Source organism: Candida dubliniensis, chromosome 1, assembly GCF_000026945.1.
Source record: "Candida dubliniensis CD36 chromosome 1, complete sequence".
Classification (NCBI taxonomy): domain Eukaryota; kingdom Fungi; phylum Ascomycota; class Pichiomycetes; order Serinales; family Debaryomycetaceae; genus Candida; species Candida dubliniensis.
In genome coordinates, this window is record NC_012860.1 from 1,980,273 (window position 1) to 2,007,268 (window position 26,996).

Below are 26,996 nucleotides of genomic sequence, written 5' to 3' on the forward strand. Positions count from 1 at the left end.
TCTCCTCTGTTTTGCTCTGTTCGGCTCTTTATATCAATCATTAATAAACATTTCTTTCTTTCTTTCTTTCTTTCTTATACAGATTTTTTTTTATCTTTTCTTCCATGATTACTAGGATTTCCATAAACAATTATTGAATTACCATTAGAATCAATTTTACTATGAGTTTTTAAATGTTGAGCTAAATTATCTGATCGACTAAATTTTTTTTCACAATATTTACAAGCAAATGGACGATCATTAGAATGAACTGATCTTTGATGTCTTTTTAAATGTTCTGAACGTTTAAATTGCTTATCACATTCATTACATGAAAATGATGCTTGAGAATTATTATTAGAACCATTAGGTGATACATTATTATGGGTATTGGTTGATGATTTTTTACGTTCATTTTTGGTAGTAGTAGTACCGGTGTTAGTGGATGTAGATGTGGATTTCTTTTTCATTGATTCTTCTTTAGTAAAATTTTTGGTGGCGGTGGTGGTAGCAGCAGTAGTTCCAGTAGTTGTACCATTATTGGTATTACTATTAGTAGGTGAAATTGAAGGAGAATCAGATAATGGACCAATAGAAGATTCACCCATATTAATTGCTGATGAACTTTTTCTTCTTTTTCTACTATGTTTAGCATCTCCATCACCATCTCCATCAACACTAGTAGTTATAGATTTAGATTTGGTGGTTATACCAATGTTATTAATATCAATACTTGTATCATTAATACTATCATTTTCTTCATTAATATTTTCAAAATGTGCTGTTGTTAAAGTAATTGGGGATCCATGTAATGAATTTGTAGTTAATCCATTGGTAATGGTGGTAACTACATTATTACCCCCATTGCCATTGCCATTGCCATTAGTGTTCCCGTTGTTGTTATTATTTAATAATTGAACAGAATTTCTTCTACTAGTACCTCGACTAGAATGCATTACACCACTAGAATAAGAATGATTTCTACTTTTAGTATGAGGTTTAAGTATTCCATTTGGATTAACAAATAATTTATTATTATTATTGTTATTATTTTCTTCCTCTTCTATTTGATTAGGATCAAATCCATTTTGATTATTAAACCAAGTTGATATAGAATTTGTAAAGTCATCATTTATTTTGAAATCAAAATGTGGAGTAGAACTGCTTCGTTTATGACTTACAGGTACTTGTTGTTGTTGTTGTTGTTGTTGTAATTGTAGCATTGCCAATTGTTGTATGGATTGTTGATCTGGTGGTATTGCCGATGTTGGTAAAGATTGGATATTTTGTTGTTGCTGTGGTGGCTGCTGTTGTGAACGATTATTTACAAATAATGTTGACAAACTTGGAGAACTCATTGAAGTCCCTAGTTTATTATTGAAAAGTTGACGAGGATTTATTGTACCTTCTTCAAGTACTGGACCAGCAGTAATATCTTCAGTAGCAGCAGTGGCAGCAGCCACAGCAGCAGCAATAGTATTTGCATCCACACTAACGTTATTCACTAAAGCAGAATTTGTCGATGATATTGGTTGGAAACCTTGTTTTAATTGATTTGGGTTTTGCAGTTGCAATGATGGTTGTGAAGTTGGTGAATAACTATCAAAATTTGGTTGTTGTAAATTGTTGAATTGATTTTGGGGAATCAATTGATTATTTATTGGTTTTGTTGTACCAGGAGTTCTTAAAGATAATAATGTCAATTGATCAATGGGAATTGAAGTTGAATTTTGTCTACCATGATGGATAAATTGTTGTGGCGTAGTAGGTACTTTTGAAGTCGCTTGATTGTTGTTGTTGTTGTTGTTGTTGTTACCAGTGTTGCCATTGCCATTGTTGTTATTTGTGGAACCAGAAGAAAATGACAGTGATGATGACGATGATGAAGCTGATGAAGACGCATTTGGGTTTGAAAAATACGTGTTTAATGAATTTGATGATATATTACTAGCCAATTCATTATCAAATGAATGTGCCGAAGTAGCACTATTTATCTGATTGATTCTCTGATCTTGCTGATATGATTGTGGTTGTGGCTGTTGATTATATAAAAATTGTTGTTGTTGTTGCTGCTGTTGTTGTTGTGACAAAAGGGAATTGTAATTAGATTCTGACCCTAATTGAGAATTGAATTGATAATTATTGAAAAATATTTCATCACTTAAATGAGTTGTTTCTGGGAATGAAAGCAAATCAATTGTTTCATTAACATTAGGTGGATTATTGTTACCCGTGTTGGTGTTGGTGTTGGTGTTGATGGTGGTTGTGGCGGTGTTATCTGTACCACTATTATTGTTGTTGGTATTATTCCCGTTAATCATTGGAATATTATTTAACATTTGTGAATTGAAATATGGAGTTGTTTCAAATAAAGGTTGGAAATCTTGAGACATATTTGCTTATTCAACTAGTCAAATGGGGGTATAAGTATATTTCTTTGAAAAAAAAAAAAAAAGAAATGGGACAAGGACAAAGTGGGTATATAAATTTAGGAATAATCGGGAAATGAAATATAAAATAATAGGGTTAAAAATAATTTGACCCCCTCCAACTGAGATATATATATATATATATATAAATTCACTTGAGACAAGAAAACTGAATATAATAATAATCAATGAACCCAAATTTCTTAAACAGATTGAGTTAGCTATATATATATGGTTAAGCGTGTGGTTTCGGAATGCGTGGGGTGGTGGTGCGATAAAAGAAAAATCTCAAACAAGATACTGAGACAGGTTCAAAATATTGTGGGAAACCCAAATGTGAATAGTAAATAAGGATATACGATACGATTGAATATGAAAATTATAAAAGAAGTGGAAAGAAGTGGAAATTGTATTAGAAAGAAAAAGAAAGAAAGAAAGATATAAGAAATTATTTAAAAATAAAAAAAAAAAAAGAAGATTTTGAAATATTTAATTTCCAATATAAAAAAAAAAATAAATTAACACTAAACAACAAAGTAATATATGTATATGAGATAAGTTTAATTGTATTGAAAGTGATATATAAATACGGATTTAAAGAAAAACCCATTACTAGCTGAAAAAACAATAAAACAACAAGGTTAAATAACTAGTTCAGTAAAACAACAACAGCACACAAACAAGCAAACAATACTTTGGCCATTTTTTTAGTTAAACGTAAAAAACATATCTAATTATTAGTACAACTGATTCATTCATTCATTCATTCTTTCGTTCGTTCGTTCGTTCAATTTCTCAACAATCAACAATCAATTATGACTATTGTTGTAGTTCTTGTAGTTCTTGTAGTTGTAGTTGTTGATTATATGTAAACGTGCATGTAAAAATAAAGAGAAGTAACAGATGATTAATAATAATAATAATAATAATAATAGATTTTTTAGACCTTTCTGTCTATATTCAAAATGGCTCAATAATGCAAATTCAAAGTCAAAGTCAAAAAAAAAAAAAAAAAAAATAGTACAAAGGTCGTGTAAGATTGTGCAAGTGGTACAAAAACCGGAACACTACAACAATGACAAACAACAAACAACAATGATTATTTTCGGTGGTTGAAACCCACCCCACTCTCCCAAAAAGTGTGGAATTGGCTGGTCAATTAATAAATAAAACACAATTGAACTAGATTGAGTAGTTAATTTGAATTTGAATAACCACCGTGATGATCATGTTGATAATAATGAGAGAGAGGGGAATCGAAAATATCGACAATTGGAGAGAGAAGTTTAATAATAATAATTGAAATTGAAATTGAAATTTAATTTTAACTAATCCTCTTTGTAATATAATTTCCAATAATAGTAAGATATCCGAAATTAGGTGGAAAAAAAAAAAAAAAATCTCGGTATTGTTGAAATCGAAAGTAGGAAATTAACGAGTCAGAAAGAAAGAAAGAAAGAAGGCTAAAGATTTCCCACTGAAAAGATTTAACTCATTATACATTCCCATTTAATTTCCATTATATATATGTGTCTAGTCTTACGTTTTACTTATTCTCTTTTCTTTTTCAATTCCCAATTTTCTAATATTGGTGGTGGTGGTGGTGCTGGTAGTAGTAGTGTGTATAGGATTTTTACCCAGGAAACCTTCATTTTAACCGACGACACCGTACCGTAACCATACACATATTACATTTGTACAATATGTACAATATGTACATATACTGGTCTAAAAAAAATTATGGTGTGGTTTTCTTGTTTCAAATGTACGTCATTGAGGCAAAAAAAAGCAAAGCAAAAGCAAAAGCAACCTTACACACATTTACATAATCGAATATAACAATCAATCAATTCTTGTTATTGTACTCCCATGGTATCTTCTTTCAATTTGAATACAAAATAAAAAAAAAAGAAAAGAAAAGCAGTAGGCGTGTATAAATGTTCAACTATAAGCGTATTAAACGTAAATGTAAAGTTTTGGTGGGAAGGAAGGACGGAATGAAGGAAGTGTAAATTGGGTAAATTGTGTAAAATGTGTTGGTAAATGCTATCATATATGAGGGTGTGTGTGTGTGTGTACTTGTCCTCAAATTAATTATGTGCATTTGCGGTTAAATCTTAAAAATTATTATAGATATATATAACTAACTAATATCACTGTTTAACTTATAATAAGTTGTCTTTATTGACAAATTCTGGTGTATAAAGATAAAGATAATAATCATTCATTTGAGAATAAACTAGAATGTAGTTTAATGTGTAAGGAAAGTGTTTTGGATGTTCATGATGTCCTTTTTTTTGCTTTTTTTTTTTTTTTTTTTTTCTGCCAATCGGTTTCAGCGGCAATGATGATGATGAATCTATGGGTGTATGGATCTGTTTGTTTGAAATGTGTATTTTGTTTCAACTGACACTTTCATACAATTATCATCCAAACTACACTTTCTCGGAAATTTGAACAATTAAATTCTATAACCTGTTACTTGGATAGTGATTGAAATTTTAATTAGGATATAGCATAATTAAGCAGTATCTTAATAGAGAATTATATTACAATTCATTACTGTGCATAACTGTTGAGACCGTTGAGAAGGACTCAATTGAATACCCTCTTTATAATAAATAAAACCCCATAATAATAATAATAATAATAATTGAGTGATTTATTCAGTATTATTTAAATTTATTCACAACAAGCATACACATGCACAAGTACTGGAAATTTGATTTGACATTATGAAATGGGGGGAGGGTGTTAATTAAAAAGACCGTTTAGATATTCGTTTTTTAGTACGATATTTTAGAAACAACAACAACAACAAGGCTTATTGTACAATAGTACGAGAAATAGTAGTAGTAGTAGTAGTAGTAGTGGTGGTCATTGATAATTGTTGATATTCTATGCAAGATTCTTTTTGTCACACCCTGGGGCCTAGAAAAGGAATCACCATTGTTTTATTATTATTATTGAATTTCAACACAAAAATTCAGTTTTTATCAAAGAATCAGTACTATATATATATATATATTGTTGTGTTAAAGAAACAATCAAAATCAAAGCCACAACAACATCAGACAGATAATTGTGCGATACGAAAGAATTTCTTATCAGTTTCTTTAACATTGTGGCTTATTCAATTAAAAAAAAAAAAAAAAAGAAAAACTAAGCATTCATACAAATTGACAAAAATTTGCTTTATTTTAAAGAACTTGTAATTCTAGGTTTGATATCGTGTTATCGTTATGGTTTGCTTGTTTGTTGGGTGTATGATATTTAAGTTTATGGTGACCAAGTCATGAATTATTGGTCTAAATCGTATATTTCCCTCGATTGATCAGCAAACAACATTCATAGGTATTTTTTAATCTATATCGGTGTACACTAATATTTTGATTGAAAAATAAAACATGAATCTGATTTGAGTAGAATTATTAATTGGGGTTAAGTACATTGTATAGGTTCAGTAATTGAGACTTCTCTATTAGTTTGCTAGTTCTTTTTTTTTTTGCAACTTCGTTTAAACAATTCTAAATGGTTTTTTAAAATAACAATTTGAATTCAATACGAGGTCCAATATTATACAAAAGAACAAATTCATAATTCTTCTACAATTTGTTGTCATATAAACTAATTTGATTCATAGTACATGTTTTTGACTTATTTTCGTTGGTTTTTCCAAACTAAAAATACATACAACAACAAAATCAACCCAATTTAAACAAAACATTCAAGAAATGAAAATGATAAAGCTCAAGGTAATTGTTTCTCATATATATATATTGTATAGAGTTTTAAAGGAATATAAACTTTTTTTTGGGGACCCCTTTTGTTGAATTTACTACATCAGAAATGTGTCATCTATTTCACAACTTCACAAATTGAAATTAATGCATAAGTTGGTTATTATTATTATTATAATTTCAATCATAAAGGGAAAATGATATACAAAGATAATTATAAGTCTCCTCATTGTCATTTAATTACTTGTTATAATAAGACAATATCAGTTACTACTAGCAACTGGTTATTATATTATTGACTTTAACCATATTATAATCTTACTTATAAACACGGGTTGTTGGTCGTGTATAATCAATTGAGAAAAAAAAAAAAAGAAAACTCCGGAGAACAATGTACAGGAACACAAAATGAAAAGAAGCAGGAGACGGAGAATAAGGAGAAAGAGAGGGGAACAGGGTAGTAGTGGTGTTGGTAGTAGACATGAAGATTGATAATAACTATATAAAGATCATAGACGCGGAGGCTGATATATATATAGGGTATTAATTGATATTTAGGCCCAATCAAATTAAATTAAAGAGACGAAAATGAGTTTACAAAGTAACATATGCAAGAATCATCCTCTTGGGAAAAATTTATAAGGATTTTACAAGGTTATTCTTTCATTCATTCCTTCCCCTCCTTAAAGCATCTCGCACAACAGTAGTCCATCCATCCATTCATTAGATGGCAAAAATTCTCCCCTTTTCAGCTGCTGCATCGTAATAACAATAACAATAACAATTACAATTGCAATTTGAATTGTATTTCTTATTACTTGTTACTTTAGTTGTTTGTTCACTTGTAGAATTAATGATTAACAGAATTGAATTGAATTTAGATTCTCTGAAAAGTTTAAAAATTAAAAGATGACTAGAATTTTACCCTCTTTTTCCTCGTATTCAACAAGATATTAATTATGTAAGTAAGTAAGTAAAAGAGTAAAGAAGATGTGTGCGAATGGATGTGAAAAAAACAAAATTCTTAATTAATTGAAACGTCACCCAACCCAACAACAACAAGAACACATGGACATGAAACTTATCAGTCGTTGTTGTTCTTGTTGTTGTTGTTCATGAAAAAATACAACAAACAAGTAAATGATACACGATTACGCGAGAAAGGCGTGCTTGAGTATCAACTAATTGATTAACTAAGCAACAAACTACAATATAGTAAACACATCACATTACAATTCAATTAACTACTATCTATGATATAAGATGTTAAAAGAGAGACAGAAATAGAGATGGATGATAGACATTGTAAGAATTAAGTAAGCAAAAAAAAAAAGGAAAAAAAAAAAAGGAAATCATTCATAATCAACGTAAAGGAAACTAAAAAAAAAAAAAATTGAGTCTCCTTTCTTTCCTTTCCTTTCTTCTCTGCCGAAAGAGATAAACTCAAAGAACCAAAAAAAAAAAATAAATATATCAATCCTTCCTTATACATATAAATATCACACATCCCCCCCATTTACTTTATATCAAGCTTCATTTCTATTATTATTAGATTTTCTAGGGCAAACACAATTATTTTCTTCATTTATCAATTTTTTTGTTAATCCTATAAAATTTGTAATATTTGTAAATGCCACCAACAAGTACAGATTCTACTACTAATTCCACACCATCACCTAATACCAATCATAATTCACCGGATCAACTTCATCATAATAGTCAAGAATCAATTCGGAATCTAATTGCCGCTAATTTCAAACAGCCACAACCTTCCCCACTGCAACAACAACAACAATGTAGTTTAGAACCACCTCATTCTACTTCAAACTTACATCACGTTTCTTCATCCAATTCAACCCAATCAAGTGATATTTCACCAACTGATTCTGGTATCAATTTACGTCAAAATCGGGTTAAATCTTATTCAATTAGTAATGGAGCATTAAGCCATTCAAGAACAGCCAATAAACGGGTATCATTTTCTAATCTTCATTCCACAAATTCTTCCCAATTATCTTTAACAAGTTCAGGAAGTTCTGAAAATGAAATTTATAGCGATGAAGATGAATATGAAGCTGAAAGAGATAATAATAAGAATACAGAACAACACCATCACAATGAATCATCAGAAGTACTTCTACGAGAACCTGATTTCAAACAAGGCAAAAAAGATGTTACCACCACCACCACCACCACCCAAGAAGAATTGTTATTACACAACTCTTCTTTATCTTCTGCCACTAATCGTTCTATTCGTAAAAAAATTGCCAAATTTACTGCTGGAAGTATGTCACCTTCACCTGATGAATTATCACCAACATCATCAAGTACATCCTTGAAACCAAAGAAAAATAAATCAGGTTATCCTAATCCTAATCCTTATCCTAATCCTTATCCTTATCCTTCTCGTCATAATTTCTTGAATCATTATGGTGGAGAGAAATTGGCATTATCAAAATCATTAGATTCTCAATTATTAGAACCTTATGATTCTAATAGTTCGGTTAATTCATTTTTACCCGAATTCAATAAACGTCCATTAACTGATACACCAATTGTTTCTACAATAGGATCCCCCATTACTAGAGAACAATCATATGATGATTATGATGAAGACGAAGATGAAAATGAAGGCGATGACGATGATAACGACGATCGAAGAAATATTAATCCCATTCAAGAAGAAGAAGGTGGAGAATTGAGTACTGCTAATAAGACCACTGCCGCCACCACCACCCCATTACACAAGACAAAAAACATTTCTCATTTAAATTTATCGGAATTATCACATAAAGACAAAAAAGAAGGTTCACCTGATGCAGAATCACTTAAACATTCAAGAGAACACGCTGCTCTGATTGCTGCTAAACAATTAGTTGGTAATAAACAACCACAACCAAAAGAAGAAGAGGAAGAAGAACAAGAAAAATTTCCGACGGGGACAATAGCTGCCCAGTTATTACGTAAATCAGCTGGTATATCTGAAAATACTGGTCAGTTGCTGTATTCAGTTCCATCAAGATCACCTCCACATGTACTTATTGATGAATCAACCCCCATCACCACCACCACCACCACTAGCAGCACCACTGTGGGTTCAGTAGTTACTGTTTCTTCTGAAGATGGGAAAGAAAAGGGGAAAGGTTTAGTAATGGCTAAAGATGTTAAAGATAATTTATTAAAAGATTTACCACCATATATGAAAGAACAATTTGAAAAAACTCCATCACTTGAAAAATTAAAGAATTTATTAATGCATAAACCACCACCATCAGCTAGAAAAGCTTATACTTTAAATATTCCTGGTCAAACATCTTCCAAGACTTCACCTGATGGGAAAATTGCTTCAATTGATGTTGGATCGAAATTAGTTATTGTTATGGTTGGATTACCTGCAAGAGGGAAATCTTATATTACCAATAAATTAACTAGATATCTTAATTGGTTACAACATGATTGTCGAGTTTTCAATGTTGGTAATACTAGAAGAAAAGATAAATTAAATGCTGGACCAGAAAATCAACCATTACCAGATAAAGCCATTACTCCAACTGAATCAAGATCACCTCAACAACATGATGCTGCATTTTTCAATCCTGATAATAAAGATAGTACTGCATTAAGAGAAAAATGGGCTATGGATACTTTGGATCAATTATTAGATTATGTTATTAATGGTAGTGGATCAGTAGGGATTTTTGATGCAACAAATTCTACTAAATTAAGACGGAAACGAGTATTGAAAAAAATTCAACAACGATCAAATGGAGAATTACCAGTATTATATTTGGAAAGTGTTTGTAATGATCCTAGTATTATTGAATCAAATATTCGATTGAAATTAAGTGGACCTGATTATAAAGATATGGATCCTAAATTAGCTTTTAATGATTTTGTTGGACGATTACATAATTATGAAAAAGCTTATGAAACTATTGATGAAGAAGAAGAAAAAATTCCTGGATTTCAATATGTTAAAATGATTGATGTTGGGAAAAAAGTTGTTAGTTTTAATATTAAAGGTTTTTTAGCATCACAAACAATTTATTTTTTATTAAATTTCAATTTATGTGAAAGACAAATTTGGATTACTCGTCATGGAGAAAGTCAAGATAATTTAATTGGTAGAATTGGTGGTGATGCCGATTTAACTAAACGAGGAATTAAATTTGCTCAAACTTTAACTCAATTTATGAATTTCCAACGACAAGAATTTCGGAAACAACAATTGGAAAGATTTTCTAGTCGATTAGAATTAAAATATAATTCTCTTTTTAATGAAGATGATGTTGCCTTATTAGATTCAATACCAAGTGAACCGAATTTTTGTGTTTGGACATCAATGCTTACTAGAGCAGTTGAAACAGGACAATATTTTAATGATCAATTATATTCTATAAAAGAATTAAGAATGTTGAATGAATTAGGTGGAGGGAAATTTGAAGGAATGACATATGAAGAAATTCAATCGAAATACCCTAAAGAATTTGCTAGTAGATTGAAAAATAAATTAAGTTATCGATATCCTGGAGTTGGTGGTGAATCATATTTAGATGTTTTAACTCGTTTAAGACCATTAATTGCTGAAATTGAAAGAACTACTGATCATTTATTAATAATATCTCATCGAGTAGTTTCAAGAATTTTATTAGCATATTTTTTAAATCTTGATAAATCAGTTATTGGAGAATTAGATGTTCCATTACATACTTTATATTGCTTAGAACTGCATCCTTATGGTACTGATTATACCATGTATGAATATGATGAAAATTTGGATTGGTTTGTTAAAGCTGAACCAGAACATCAAAAGAATGTTAAAGAAGTTGGAGTAGTATTCAAAGAACGGAAATATTCTGTGGTTCCAACTGCTCCACCAACTTCAAAATCTCGAGCTGTAAGTTTTGCCGTTAATAATAACACAACGAACAATAAAGCTAGTGATGATGTAAGAGATGAAATTAGAAGAAGATTATCAATGGGGACATCAAATAAACCAACATTACTGGTTCGTGACGGTGATGATAAATCAATCACTGCTAAACATTTACGAGATTTGAAAAATTTAAGGAAACCAATGGGACAACGGAAAACTGCTGCTGATCAATTATGCTAGAGAATTAAGAAAAGAGTATTTTACTTTGTTTTTTTTTTTATTATTTTATTTTATTTTATAGAAGAATTATGTAGAGATTTTATATGTGTGTTACAACATAACCCAAATAATTGTTAATTTTATAATTTTATCATATTAATCAAAATCACACCTTATTCAATGTTAAGTTGATATGAATTTAGTGGCCAATCACGTGATTCAAAATAATGTTAGATTGGTTATAATAATAACCAAAACTGTATTTGAATTTGATTAAAGATAGAGAATACTAAAGATGATAAGAGAAAAAGGTGCAACAACAACAACAAGAAGAAGATCTGTTGTAGGTAATTATCATTTAGAATCTTTTGTTTAGGGTTAACATAAAAATATAAAAATAGTAGTAAATAATTAGGGCTTTGAGATGATTTCTTTATATCCGGGTAAATCAATAAATCTTTGTTGTTGATGAGAATGAGAATTTTGGAGAGTATAAATTTTGATGAGAAAAATTTTTTCTTCTTCTTCTTCTTTTGATGAGATGGAATAACTTTTTCTTTCTTTCTTTCTTCAAACTCATCAATCAATCAATCAACAATAACAACATGAAGAGGAAGTATATCATCTGGTTATTTTTCTTTTAGTTGGGATTAACTTTATTCTGTGGATAGGTTTTAACGAGATCCATTTTTAGAATATTAATCATTCAACTATATACATATGCATATATCTTTCCAAAACAAAATAACAACAATAATTCCATTACACACATCCTCCCTATTGACACAATTCCGGAGTTTTCATAAACTTATCTTGTCAAGAGCTGCTCCCCCCTTTTTTTTTTTGAAGATGATGAAATTTAGTGAAAACTTCTTTCCATGTCTGATTTTCGACTATGATTTTCTTTTTTTAAAGACAGACAATATTTCACAAGACAGTGTTTATTTCAATGTATGAGAAAGACTTTATCGGTCTTTTTCTTGTTGAATGAACTTATACTTGCCAGTATTAATTTACGTTTCTGATTTCAAAAGAAAACAAATAAAAGGGAAGGCTTCCTGAAGATATGTTTTGAAACAATGATGGAATCAATATGTGTGTGTGTATATATATTTTATGAGGGAAGTATGATTTTTAATTCTTCAACTTCTGTCGTTTTTGGAATTAATGTTTATTTTGAAGAAATTGATTGCAATTTGTGATACCAAAATATGTGTATCCTGATTGGGATCTCTTTATATATATATGTATATTTGATGCTTCAAAGTTCGATTTGATTTCTATTGGGGAGGGGATTAATATCAAATTTCTTTCATTTATTTTACTCACATAATCATAAGGAACTTTTTAGATTTGGAAAAAAAAATGGCATTCTTCATTTGATGATGGAAATGATTTCTTTTTTTTTTTTTTAATTTTAGGGATCTTGAAGTTTTTTACAAATAAAATTATAGTTTAAGGTGATGAAAAGTTTTCCCAAACATTCGCAGTTTCCTCGGTAGCATACAACGACGAACCTAATCTCAGTATGTTCGGTGACCGCTCTATACGACCTTCCTTTGGATGTCTGATTAAACTAATATTGTTTTGTAAAAAAATTTTTCAAAGATTCCAAGAGAATAAAAGAACTTTTCCTGAAAAGAATGTGTTTTTTAAATAGATAGATAGATAGTTTCAATAAAATAAAAGAAGGATTTTTTTTTTTCTTTCTTCTTTTTCAACTTTTTATTTTGTAGAAAAGTAATTTAAATATCAAAAAAGAAAAAAAAAAAACATTTATAATAATAATAATAATAATAAAACGAACGATAACTGACTACTTAACTAACTAATTTTCCTTGCTTTAAATTTTCCCTTTAACATTAGGACTAGTTAATGGCCATTGATAAGTACCTGGATCACTAAATATATAACCATGATCTTTCAAATATTTTCTTAAATCTTTTGGACCTTTTGAACCATAAGGATAATATTGTAATTCTATTTTATTAGCAGGATCTTCAACTGCTTTTAATAATGGAGTAAATAATTTCCAAGAAACATCCAATTCATCATCTCTAACAAAATTAGAATGATTACCTAAATAACAATCTCTAATTAAAGCTTCATAAGCTTCTGGAATCCAAAAATCTTTTGAATAACGAGTAGCATAAGTTAAATCTAAATCAGTTAAAGAAGTTTCAGTAGAAATCCCGGGGATCTTTGAATTAATTTTTAAATAAATTGCTTCATTTGGTTGTATTCTAATAACTAATTCATTTCTTTGAATTTCTTTAAACATTCCTTTAGCAACAGGTTTAAATTGAATTCTAATTTCAACTTTACTTTCATCTAAAGCTTTACCAGCACGTAAAACAATTGGAACACCATCCCATCTTTCATTATGAATGTTTACTCTAAAAGCAGCATAAGTAACAGCTTTAGAATCAGGATTCACCGTTTTATCATCTAAATAACCTGGTTTGGTACCATCTTCTGATTTAGTATATTGACCCAATATAACATCATTAACATCAATATTATCAAAAGCTTTTAAAACTTTAACTTTTTCATCTCTAACAGCTTCAGGATCAAATGAAACTGGTCTTTCCATAGTTAATAAAGTTAAAACTTGTAATAAATGATTTTGCATAACATCTCTAATAATTCCAATGGTATCAAAATAACCTCCTCTACCTTCAGTACCAAAAGCTTCTTTAAATGAAACTTGAATTGATGAAATATGTTTATTATTCCAAACTCCACTAAATAATTCATTACCAAATCTTAATACTAATAAATTTTTCACCATTTCTTTACCTAAATAATGATCAATTCTATAAATTTCATCTTCAGTAAATAATGGAGAAATTTCTTTTTGCATAGCACGATAAGTATCTAAATCACGTCCAAAAGGTTTTTCAATAATAATTCTAAGTTTACCTTCTTTAGGTGGATAAACATTTTTTTTAACTTTTTCACAAACAGTAGTGAATACAGATGGTGGTAAAGCCAAATAAAATAATCTTTCAGATATTTGATTATTCTTTTGTTCATATTCTTGACATCTTGATTCTAATTTTTTATAACCTTCATCAGTATCATAAGGTCCACTAATATATGAAACAAGTTTTAAAAAATCTTGTTTGATTTTATCATCACCACCTTTAAAATGTTCAGAAATTCTTTGTTTAAATTCTTCATCTTCTAAATGAGATCTAGCATAACCAATGATTTGAACTGTTGATGGTAATTGTTTTTCTCTAAATAATCCAAATAATGCTGGGAAAGTTTTCTTTTTAGCTAAATCCCCTGATGCACCAAAAACAACAATGGTAGCATAATCTCCAAATGAATCAAATGACATTATTATTTTCTAAGTTGAGTTGGGAATGTGTAAAGTTTTTGAAATTCAAAGTTGTGATAATATCAATAATAGTTGAGGTTAGTAATACTTCAATTGACTCAATTGATTGATAAAAGACAACTAAAAAATGGATATGAATAAAGAAAGAAAGAAAGAAGAGAAAGAGGAAAACCAAGGAAAGTAATTTTTTTTTTTTTTGGAGGGAGGGAGGGAGTGATAAAAATTGATTATAAATTATTGTGATTCATTTTCTCTCTTTATGTTAGTTTTTCCATTTTTCCATTTTTCCATTGCTACTTTTTTTTTGTTGGATAAAAATTTTCTGGTTCCGCCGGTCTTCGGTCGGTCGGTCGGTCGGTCGGTTTTGCTTTTTCTTTTTTCGCCCAACAACAACACCATCTTTCCTCCCTTCCGCTTTCCATTTTTTTTTAAACGGTTATTTTACTGTTCCATTTATCCTTTAGCAAATAGTATTCTATTAGAAGAATTGTTACAATTCTGTGTTGCTGGACAAGATTGTTATGGATGGCCGCTCCTCTTTAGCATTGAAATCAATTGCAAGAGGTGTGCAACAAAATAAAGGGGGAGTGGAAGCAATAATTAGCTAGAATTGTAATGAATTACTAATATCCTGAGAAAACTTGAATCAATTTACGAATTGACTCCCCTTTTTTTTTTTTTTTTCAATTTTTTCAAAAAAGACTTACAAGGTGATACTTGGTTAATTAATTGTTTCATTGACAACCATAACTACAAGTACAACCATATACTATTGATGGATAACTTTAAGCTAACCTTGAATTGAGTTTAAACTCTTGATGTGTTCTTTCTTTGTTTCGTATATACGTCAATGTGATATTTTTCTTTTGTTTTTGCTTTTGCTTTCCTTCCTTCTATCCATTATCTCCTCATCTCTTTCCTCTTCCAGTCCTCCCCGCCCCCCCTTCTTGCCGTACTGGCGCGCCCCCCCCCCAGTTTTGCCTCCCTTCCGTCCCAATTATATGTTACAGTTTTACTTTCTATTCTTAGTTGTGCGTATTATAATTCGGTTTTAGCGGGAAAACGTGACCCAGAAGAACATTATCTTAACTAGTTGATTATTTTTACTACAACCTATGGATAATAAGGTTTGTTCAATTAATCTATTACCACCAGTATATGGTTATAAAAAGTGATTAACAAATCACGTGAAAACAAATATTATAGTGTTCAAATTATTGTTATTACAAGAATTTTACTAATAGTAGTAAATTAATAATTGTGTTCAATTTCCATATCGGAATATGTTTAAAGAATTATTATTGCTATCACAAGAAGAAGAAGAAGAAGAAGAAGAAGTTTCTATCTTTCTTTGTTTCGGATTAATTCAGTCCATAACAACGACACAAGTTCATATTTTTTTTTTCTTCTTCTTCTTCTTTAGCGCACTCGAACGAACAATATTCTACGCATTAGAAGTTTTGCCACCCGCTGTCCCTGTACCCGAGCACAACACAACAATCAACACGAATTCTTGTTGCAACTGCACGTGACTAACACCAATGCAGAACACAAACATAAACCACTAAAGATAGAGCTAGGAATAGAAACCTGTAAGTAAGTAAATAGTATATTAAAAACAGTGTCTTTTTGGTATATATAACATCTTTAATTTTTATTTTTTTAGGTAGGTCTAATAATTATTGTATTGTATTTACTTATTTACTGTGTACTAACAACATCCTTATCCTTATCTTTAATGTCACCGTCGCTCTTTTTAGTGGAAGTTTCTGAATTACCTTCTGAGTTGTTTGTCGTCGTTGTTTGATGTTTTTGCCCCTCCTCTTCTTCATCTTCATCACCAATTTTAAACATATCATTTTCATAATCAGGTAAACTTTCAGCATTAAAATCATCAAATAATCGATCTCTAGCTTCATCTTGTTGTCTATCATATTGTCGTTGTTGTGAAGATAATACTCTTTGATCATTTCTATGACCTAAATCAAATGAATCATCATCATGGCGATTGCCTCTAGTATCTGAATCATCATCCCCTTCCTCATCATCATCGTCAGAATCACTATAATCTTCACCAGGAATAATATCAAATTCATAACCATCTCTTCTTCTATAACGACGACCACTTCCTGGAGTTTTATGGAATTTCATAACTAATAATACTGCAATAAATCCAACTACAGCAATTGACATAAGATAAAACCCTGTATTATCAGATTTGGCTTTCTTGTTGTCGTTGTCGTTGTCATCATTATTGCTATCTCCTTCTTGTTTATTTTCATCGGTAGAATCGGTATCGGTATCAGAATCAGAATCAGAATTTGATTCAGTTGGTTGTTGTTGTTCTTGAGATAAGCTTGAAGATGCAGATTCATTTTCAGATTGACTAATACTGGTTGTCGATTCATTATTTTGTGCCAGGGTAGTAGTTTTTTGATCAGATTCACTACTAGTGCTACTACTGGCAATAGTGGTGGTGGTGCTAGACTTATCCCCTTGTTTTTCCTTTTCTAATAATTCTCTTCTTACAGCAGCATAATCTTTAGTTATATCATAAATTTCTGCTTTATCACCATCAATTGATTCGCCAAATATTCTAAATTGCCAATCTTTAAATTTAATTTCAACATTATCACCTTTTGAATCATCAACGAAAACTTCAACTTTCCATTCACCAATACCAGTTTCCCCCCAATGAGCCACTGACATAAATGTCCAATTTTGAAATCCTCTACTTGAAGCATCATTAATTCTAAATGTTGCTAAATCACTAATAACCCCTGTGGGAGAAATAATTCTCATTCCAACTCTACCTCTATAAGTAGAATCAATATTCACTTTAACAGTAATATGTTCAACTCTTTCAACATTCATAATTTTCAAATCTTTTTCAGTAACTTTAACTGATGAATGAATAATCTTGTTATTAGATTTAGAATTAGAATTAGAATTAGAATCAGAATCAGAATCACGTTTAGTTGGAGATTGTTGTGGTGCAGTATTGATGGTTTCATTAACTTCAATCACATCACTATAATACCAAGCTTGAGGTTTAACATTTTTCCAATTTTTAGCAAAATGAACCATTTTATAAGCATCAGTTTTACCATAACCATATTTATGAGAATATTTTCTATTCAATGCAGTAGTTTGATAATTACCATCATTTTCATTTATAGGAGTGGCACTTAATACAGAAATATATTGAACATCTCTCCAAGTTAAATTAGGATTTGCTGATAATATTAATGAATAAATCCCACTAGCTAAAGGAGCAGCAGCAGATGTACCACCATGCGTAGCAGAACATTTTTTTTTGATATCAGTAGTATGAATATGTTCACCTGATCCAGAAGAATAAGTTACTACCATAACAGCAGAACAAGCTTCAGAATATTGGGGATGTAAACCTTTATAATCAATGGCACCAACTGTAATTGAATAAATTGAATTAGTATATCCATCAAAATTACATGAATCACCAAATCTACCCCCATTCCCCGAAGCGAAAACATAAATGGCTCCCTTTTTATCTCGACCTTGTTGAATTCCCTTTATCATGGCTTTTTTCACAATTAATTCTGGTTCAGATAATACTTTCCCATTATCAGTAGGACCCCAAGAACAAGAATAAATATCATTAGTATCTAATCCATATACCATAGCATCAGCTTCATCAGATGAAGTAATAGGACCAGATAAAATTCTAATACCACTTACTTGAGATTTCCATGCTACTCCAATACCACAAACATCATTTTTAACAGCAGCTATTTCTCCAGCACATCTAGTACCATGATAATCATCAAATAGTCTTGGTAAAGGTGATTTCCCATTATTATTAAAATCCCATGATCCTTTTGAATTAAAATTTTGTTTAATATCTTCACTTTCAGCATCAACTCCATCATCAACTAATGCAGTAACTATACCTTGACCTAAAATATCTTCTAACCAAAGACCAGTGACATTAACATCATGACCAGGATATTTCAAATTGATTAAATGCCATTGAGTAGTGAATTCTGGATCATGAATTTCTAATTTAGACGCAATTTGTGCTAATTTTTTATGTGCTTCATTAATTGCTTGTTCATTATTAGTATTATCATTATCATCACGATCAGCCATTATTTCTTCTTCTTTTTGTTCCATTTCAATAGGGACAGGAATTCTTTTAGAAAGTTTTTTCATAGGTAACCAATGAATAGATTCAACTTGAGAAATTAATTCTTCATAATCTTGTTCAAAACCTAATTCTCGTTTAATTAAATTAAATTCATTAGAATTATGATTCCCCAAGAATGAATTATGAGGATGAGATTTATCAATACTGAAAACATAATGATTATCTAATGATGATAATTGATGTTCAAAATTATAATGACCCTTGTAATGATTTATAAAATCAATTAAAGGTTTTTGAGAATTAGTAGTATTTAATTCAATTAAGAAATAATTTTTATTTTCATAATCTCGAGGAGGAATTTGTTGATATTGTTGTTGTAAAGTTGGTGATAATAAATAACCTACTAGGAATATTAGTAATTTAATTGGCAACATAGTGTTATGGTATGGTTGTGGTGGTATTTCTTTCTATCAAAGAATCTATTATAGTGTGTTAATAGTTATTAGCTTTTCTAAATAAGAATAAATAGATAAGTATTTATATATATATCAACAATAACAATATTGAACACGTCAAAGGGTTGAAAAAATGGAAAAAAAAATTTTTGATTGATTGTTGATTTGAAATTGAAACAATTTTATTTTTTTCTCTTACTCTTACGCTTTGATTGTTGTTGTTGTTTTCCCTTACTTGTCTCTAAGCCTTCGCCGCTTCTTTTCCTTTCAATTTCTAACCATTAATTACTAGCCATTTATCAAAATAATCACATTTAACATACTTGTGTAATATCTTACTATTCCATACATTCCTTATATATATAGTATGAGTTCTAGTAAATTTTGACAAGGGTTTGTGGTTTGTTAGTAGTGTAAATGTAAATAAAAAATGTCACAAAATTAGTAGTGCATTGAAGTACAAAAAAAAACACAAGGAATTCCTCCTTCTGATATTACTACTACTACCCTATATCATTGAATACTGACTATCAAATAGATATTCAACAAATCTATATAATAATAAGCGTTTGTAAGATTACAGATTATATGGGCTTATAAAGTGATTTTTGCTTTGTTAGTGATCCTAGCTGTTTATAGGTGTAGCTAATTTCATATACCACCATCCCTAACATTTGATATCTATCAAGATTCTTGACAAAGGAACAACAACACATAACCGAATCATTCTAGATCGATAAACTATTTCTATAAAGAAATGGATATAAGTTTACAAAAAGATAAGAAGAATAGAAGAACGGTTTGACTTTCTTTCTTTCTTTCTTTCTGTCAAATATTTGGCACAGCATAAAACATAAATCAAGGCGGATTCTTACTTCTTTTGTTTGAGAGTGAGTGTTAATTGTAATTCCCGAATTATCCCTTTATCCTCCAACAATATTTCCGCCTCCGATCCACGGTTAATCAACTATTTGTTTCTTACACTTTTTCCTTCCTTCTCTAGAAATAAATTTCCATAAACATCTTTTACATCTATATAACCAATATCAATCTATTCAATTACCTACCAACCATAGGATCATGAATAAACTGTACTTCAATTATTCAACATTTCTAATAATTTTATCCCTGTTATTATTAATCAATGCCGATGATAATAATCATGACGGTATGTCAATGGATATGGATGATTCTTCATCTTCAAGACCAGAATTCCATCCTATAAATCCTGGTTCGAAAACTTTCCATTGGTTATTAAGTTTATTTATATTGTTAATTTTACCATCAATTAGTACTTCATTGGCAATTGCTAATAAACTACATTGGTCATTATTTTTACAATATATTTCAACTTGTTATAGTATATTTGAATCGATATTTTTAGATTTCCCAGATAATATTAATAATCATGAAAATAAAACATCAAAGGGGACAAGTTGGTTTTTATCAATATTATTAGGTTTAACAATTTTTATTGGTACATTTATTAATGGTAGTAATTTAATTATTAATAAATTTTATCCTAATTTAACTAGGTTTACTGTTAATTATGAATATGGATTTAGTTATAAACTTTATAAAATTTTATCATTTTTAACAGTATTAACAGGATGGGTTAGAGTTTGTATGGCACCAATTGCATTATTTGGATTTTGTTATGATAAACATACTGGTCAATGTATTGCTCATGGTATAATGGGTTCAGCATTTATATTATATTCATTTATTTTATCATTAGTATTAGTTGTACCTTGGATTAGAAAACATCAGTTAATGACCACACCTAATGGTGGCAGTGGTGGTAACACTGGATTGTCACAAGAATTTTATGATTCTACCGTTATGATGGTTTGGGGGATTGTTAATACTTTTACTGAGCATCGTTGGGGTCGTGAAAATTGGAGTATGGGAGATTATCAACATACTGCCATGGGGATAATTTGGTGGAGTGGAGGATTATTAGGAATGTATTTATCTCGGAAAAATCATCATCGATCATTTATCCCAGCTTTATTATTAATTTTCACTGGTTATTCAATGTCTCAACATAGTCAACATTTAATGATATCAACTAAAGTTCATTCAGTTTTTGGTATTGCTTTAATGGGAGCTGGTATAACAAGAATTATTGAAATACTGTTTTTATTAAAAGATAAATCTTGTCATCCACTGGGTCAAATTTTATCATTTCAATATTTCCCTCCATTTTGTTTAACTTTAGCTGGGATTTTATTTATGGGAGCAACTGAAGAACAATTACAATTGGTTCATGATTTAGGTTCAGATCATTCAGCTTATATTTTGGTGGTTTCTGCGGCTGCTTTTATGATTTTCCTTTGGATTCAACTTTTAATAATGTTTTATTTACGATTAGTAGGGTATAATGAAGATGGAGAGTTGGGACTACAGGGACAGGGTCAAGGTCATCATCAATATCAAAGTGTAGATGTTGAAGAATTTGAGTTGGGTGATATTAGTGATGATTATGAGGAAGAAGGCAGTGGCAGTACCAATAATCATCATGAATTGGATACTCCTTCATTGTCTGATGATAGAAATAAAGATTAGGTTAATAAGTTGATGTAGATTTTATAATAATAGATAAAAATAAAATTATTAGCAGTTTTTTACAATCAAAATAGTGTTCAAAAATGTCCAAAAAAAGAAAAAAAAAAACACCAAAATGTAATAACTTCAATATGATAGAAAAAGCTAATGTTGAAGTATTATCCATACCAATTCTACTGAAGTGTTCATGATGTTTATAGATTGGAAATAAAGTCATATTAGTTCCAGAAATAAGATAAACCCCCCGCTATCGGATATTTTTACCTGCGATGGCGATGGCGATGATAGTGGAAAAAGAAAAAAGAAATATGCAGCCAACCAACATAAGAGAAAAAAATGATTAATAATCAAATCTTTACTTGAAGAATTTCAATACACACATATATATATACTTGCATTCTTCTTTTTTTTTTTTCATATTTAACAAACTACCCATCCACCCAACAATCATGAGTGCTCTACTATCAGCAGATGATTTAAATGATTTTATATCACCTGGTGTTGCTTGTATAAAACCACCAGCATCAACCAATACCAATACCAATACCACCACCACTGATTCATATAATGAAAACGGAGAAGTAGAAATTCAAATTGATTCACAAGGAAATCCATTAGAAATATCGAAAATTGATGGTAAACAAATTCAAACCAATCAATTAACTCCAGCACAAATTTCATTAGCTGATTGTCTTGCCTGTTCTGGTTGTATAACATCAGCTGAAGAAGTTCTTGTAGCTCAACATTCTCATCAAGAATTGATTAAAGCATTACAATCACCAACCAAAAATAAAGTATTTGTTGTTAGTATATCTCATCAATCACGAGCATCATTAGCAATGGCATATAATGTAACCATTGAAATTATGGATAAATTATTGATTAATTTATTTATTAAACAAATGGGATTTACTTATATAATAGGAACATCATTAGGAAGAAAATTATCATTAATTAATGAAGCAAAAGAAGTTATCAATAGGAAAACTGAAGAGGGACCTATATTATCATCGATTTGTCCTGGTTGGGTATTATATGCTGAAAAGACTCATCCTTATATAATCCCAAAATTATCAACTATAAAATCACCACAACAAATTACTGGATGTTTATTGAAAAATTTAACCTGTGAAGCATTACAAATAGATAAATCAGAAATATATCATTTATCAATTATGCCATGTTTTGATAAAAAATTAGAAAGTGCCCGACCAGAAATTTATGACAATGAAAATGAAGAAGATAAATCAATACTGATTTCTGTTCCTGATGTTGATTGTGTTATAACTGCTAAAGAATTAATTACATTATTAGAAGAATGTCCCCAATATCAATTAATTCCACCACAACCAACACAACCAACCTTAGGTGGTGATTTGGATTTATCGGTAACAGAAATTTATAAACAATATGCCCCACCCAATTGGCCATTTATAGAATATTCATGGTCAAATGATTCAGGATCATCATCAGGAGGATATGCTTATAATTATTTAAATATTTATCGAAATGATTTAGTATTGAGAAAAGGTTATGATCCAAATAAATTTACTATAAATTTAATTAATGGACGTAATTCTGATATTTATGAAATGAGATTAATTTATGATAGTAAAGAAACATTAGCTAGTGCTGCTGTAGTTAATGGATTTAGAAATATTCAAAATTTAGTAAGGAAATTGAAACCAAACACTAATAAATCAATGAATAATAAGATTAATCCATTGGTAGCTAGAAGAAGAGCAAGAATGATCAATCGAGGTAAATCAGAATCCATTTCTCAAGAAATTGAAATTGAAATTGCTGATGCTTCAAAAGTTGATTATGTTGAAATTATGGCATGTCCAAATGGTTGTATTAATGGAGGTGGTCAAATTAACCCTCCAACAACCACAACCATCTCCAATACAACTGGGTTACCACAAAAAGAAATTGAAAAACAATGGATTAATAAAGTATTAGATAAATATAATACTATCCCGATATTATTTGATTTAAGTTTACCATCAACTTCTTCATCATTAGAAATCATGAAATACATTGAATGGAGTGAAAATTTTGAGAAACATTTTAATATTAGTAATGATCGATTATTTAAAATAAGTTTTAATCCTAGAGAAAACAAATCCACCGGCACCGCCACCACCACTGATGATAATAATGATCCTGCTGCTACTGCTTTATTAGTTGGATCTAAATGGTAAAAGAAATGCAACGGAACAATTACAAACTGATTTAGATTTTATAGAATAGAGGAGGTAATATAATGTATTAAGTATAGAAATGATAGATTGTTAAATGGGTAGGTGGGGGTGGAGAGAGAGATTCAACTTAGTTTATAAAAACCTCTTGAATTGATTATTAAATAGTACTCCAATATTAATTACATATCTTGTATGGATTATTAGAAACCATTTCGGTGTGGAGGGTGGAGTGTGACAATATACAGGAACATATTAAATTAGTTCTAGCCAATAAAATAAATTTGTTTTTTTCTTACTTTACAAAATACATCAACTAGTACTTCCGTGAGAGAGAGAGAAAGAAACAGAGAGAAACAGAGAATTGAAAAAGTTTTCTTTCACGTTAATCAACCAACCAATCAATCAACTAATCAATTAGAGTATATTTCTTATTCTTCATCCAAAAAAGGGGGTTCTTCCATAAAACTACATTACATATTCCATAACAATTAACAATAAGATCATATACATTTGAGATCCATTCAAGTCTTTAATTTTTTTTTTTTTTTTTTATCATCACTACTGATTCCCCTATACACAATAATATACAATAATATACAATGTTTAAACAAATTATAACATCTTCATCAACTAAATCATCAAGATTTTTGGTTTCTTCTTCTTCTCCTTCTTCCTTAAAATCAATCCAACATAATTATTTATCTACTAGTTCTTTACTTTTAAAACCAACTTTAGCTGCCACTTCCACTTCCGATTCACCAACCACTGAATATTTAACTACTGGAGGTTCTACTCATTCAATTCCTGCTAAAGGGTTTAGACTTGCTCAACCTAAAACTTGGGAAGAATCACATGAAAGTGCATTATCTAAAGCAACAAAATTTTTATTTTTAAGTGAAATTGCTCGAGGAATGTATATTTGTTTAGAAATGTATTTTAGAGCTCCTTATACTATTTATTATCCATTTGAAAAAGGTCCAATTTCTCCAAGATTTAGAGGTGAACATGCATTAAGAAGATATCCAAGTGGTGAAGAAAGATGTATTGCTTGTAAATTATGTGAAGCTATATGTCCTGCTCAAGCTATTACTATTGAAGCTGAAGAAAGAATTGATGGTAGTAGAAGAACTTATAAATATGATATTGATATGACTAAATGTATTTATTGTGGTTATTGTCAAGAAAGTTGTCCAGTTGATGCAATTGTTGAAACTCCAAATGTTGAATATTCTACTGCTACTAGAGAAGAATTATTATATAATAAAGAAAAATTATTAGAAAATGGTGATAAATGGGAACAAGAATTACAATATTGTATTGATGCTGATGCTCCATATCGTTAAGTTAGGCCAATCAAAGAAAAGTGTATTTATTTAGTTAATAGCATATATATATATATATATGTATATCGTTTCATTTTAATAACAAATTCTTATTAGTTTTGTATTTATACATTGAGATGTTACTACGGTTTGACGAGTCTCCATTTAAACATCTTTTTCTTGTATTGAATAGTTAAGGTTATATCTATCCCTTAAGTAAATATAGAAAGAAATCAAACAAAAAACACTACTAGAAAATGAATATAACAGATACTAGAGAGAAAGGTAAGAATAAATCTCGTTGATTAGAATCTTCTAATCAGAAAAAGAATTATATATCAAAAGCATAATGATTAGAATAATTAAAACAAAAAAAACAAACAAACAAAATAATGACAAAAACTAAAAAAAAGAAAAACATATAAAAGTCCAAAAAAAAAATCAACAATCTACTTAGCTTAACTTATCATCTACTTACGGTTACCGTTGCTGGCAACTCATGGTGTTAATTGTTGATTCTCTCTTTTCAATAACCCTTTTCTTCTTCTTCTCTCTTTAATCCATTTATTGAACTTGAGAATAACCAGTGAATGGATTAGCATTCTTAGATTTCAAATAATCATCAGATTGTTCTTGCCATTCTTTATTCATAGTAATTGGTGGAGGATTAGCTAATTGTCTAATACCAAAGAATAATACTATTGAAGCAACAATACAACCAGTAGTAATCCAAAATACTTGAGATCTTTCCCCTGGTAAATATAATGGAGTTCTTGGCCCCCATTCACCAAAAGAAATATAATAAGCAGCTTTCTTTTCTGCTGGAGTTAATTCTTGCCATGGTAATTCCATTCTAGATTTTAATTCATCTATTAAAGTTTGTTGATCTTGTTTTGGTAATGAAGTCCATCTTGATTCTAAATTACCAATATAAGCATTGGATAAAGCTCTTGGAGTAGTAGTTGATGATTTAGCAACAGTACTGTTGAATCTAATAATGCTAGAAGTGGTAGAACTGACGTTGGCTTTAGTAGCAGCTCTTTGTAATGATCTCATAAACATGTTGGAATACTTGGAGGGGTTGGACTATGTTTGATATAAATGAAAAAAAAAAGGAAGTAAATGTTTATTGAAGTTAATTAAATAGGTTGAGTTTATAATTTTTTTTTTCACTTGGGCTGTTTTTTATTAGACCACTCTCACCAAAAGTAAGTAAAGAAGAGAGAAGAAGAAGAACCAAAAAAAAATCATCTTACTATTTTTATTATAGTAATAAATTTGATTGGTTAAAAATAACTAGGATGAAGATTTGGTATGGGAACGACCTTTTTTTCTCTTTCTGTGCAATGGACTTTGAACTTCAATCCACCCTTCAACCAACCAATCTTCTTACCCCAATACATTAGACATATTTATAAGTTCTTCAACAGACCTACCTAGAGTAATATATATATATATATGAACACTTATTTTGAATATATCTCTGAATCTAATAAAATTGAAATCCTGGCTCAATGATCTTTGGGAATACACTTTTCGGGGAGTGGAAATTATACCGAAGGAAATGAATAACTGAATAGCCCTATTTAATAAAATACGGGATATAATATATATTACGCGGTATTATATTATTGTTGTTTTGGTCTACATACAATTACAATTATTAATATTATTATTATTACTACTACTACTGTTGAACATATTATTGCAAAAGAAGTAGAACAAGAAA

General features: G+C 29.7%; 8 protein-coding genes across 8 annotated transcripts; 4 read left to right on the plus strand and 4 right to left on the minus strand. All coding sequences in view use genetic code 12, as the record gives it.

The window, feature by feature from the left end:
* Positions 1–74: 74 nt before the first annotated feature.
* Positions 75–2,372, minus strand: CD36_08440 (transcription factor, putative; the record flags this gene model as incomplete). The annotated part of the gene is made up of 1 exon (XM_002417444.1): positions 75–2,372. One exon carries the CDS (start codon positions 2,370–2,372, stop codon positions 75–77), a length of 2,298 nt encoding a protein of 765 aa, XP_002417489.1.
* A 5,406-nt stretch (positions 2,373–7,778) lies between these two features.
* On the plus strand, positions 7,779–11,264 carry CD36_08450 (6-phosphofructo-2-kinase 1, putative; the record flags this gene model as incomplete). The annotated part of the gene is made up of 1 exon (XM_002417445.1): positions 7,779–11,264. One exon carries the CDS (start codon positions 7,779–7,781, stop codon positions 11,262–11,264), a length of 3,486 nt encoding a protein of 1,161 aa, XP_002417490.1.
* Positions 11,265–13,086: 1,822 nt separating this feature from the next.
* CD36_08460 (glucose-6-phosphate 1-dehydrogenas, putative) lies at positions 13,087–14,589 on the minus strand (the record flags this gene model as incomplete). Its single annotated transcript, XM_002417446.1, has 1 exon — positions 13,087–14,589. One exon carries the CDS (start codon positions 14,587–14,589, stop codon positions 13,087–13,089), a length of 1,503 nt encoding a protein of 500 aa, XP_002417491.1.
* A 1,701-nt stretch (positions 14,590–16,290) lies between these two features.
* Positions 16,291–19,152, minus strand: CD36_08480 (kexin precursor, putative; the record flags this gene model as incomplete). The annotated part of the gene is made up of 1 exon (XM_002417447.1): positions 16,291–19,152. The coding sequence occupies one exon, from the start codon at positions 19,150–19,152 to the stop codon at positions 16,291–16,293; it is 2,862 nt and encodes a 953-aa protein (XP_002417492.1).
* A 1,101-nt stretch (positions 19,153–20,253) lies between these two features.
* CD36_08490 (integral membrane protein, putative) lies at positions 20,254–21,741 on the plus strand (the record flags this gene model as incomplete). The annotated part of the gene is made up of 1 exon (XM_002417448.1): positions 20,254–21,741. One exon carries the CDS (start codon positions 20,254–20,256, stop codon positions 21,739–21,741), a length of 1,488 nt encoding a protein of 495 aa, XP_002417493.1.
* Positions 21,742–22,190: 449 nt separating this feature from the next.
* On the plus strand, positions 22,191–23,945 carry CD36_08500 (conserved hypothetical protein; the record flags this gene model as incomplete). Its single annotated transcript, XM_002417449.1, has 1 exon — positions 22,191–23,945. The coding sequence occupies one exon, from the start codon at positions 22,191–22,193 to the stop codon at positions 23,943–23,945; it is 1,755 nt and encodes a 584-aa protein (XP_002417494.1).
* Positions 23,946–24,544: 599 nt separating this feature from the next.
* CD36_08510 (NADH-ubiquinone oxidoreductase 23 subunit, mitochondrial precursor, putative) lies at positions 24,545–25,288 on the plus strand (the record flags this gene model as incomplete). The annotated part of the gene is made up of 1 exon (XM_002417450.1): positions 24,545–25,288. The coding sequence occupies one exon, from the start codon at positions 24,545–24,547 to the stop codon at positions 25,286–25,288; it is 744 nt and encodes a 247-aa protein (XP_002417495.1).
* Positions 25,289–25,831: 543 nt separating this feature from the next.
* CD36_08520 (cytochrome C oxidase polypeptide V, mitochondrial precursor, putative) lies at positions 25,832–26,329 on the minus strand (the record flags this gene model as incomplete). Its single annotated transcript, XM_002417451.1, has 1 exon — positions 25,832–26,329. The coding sequence occupies one exon, from the start codon at positions 26,327–26,329 to the stop codon at positions 25,832–25,834; it is 498 nt and encodes a 165-aa protein (XP_002417496.1).
* Positions 26,330–26,996: the final 667 nt, after the last annotated feature.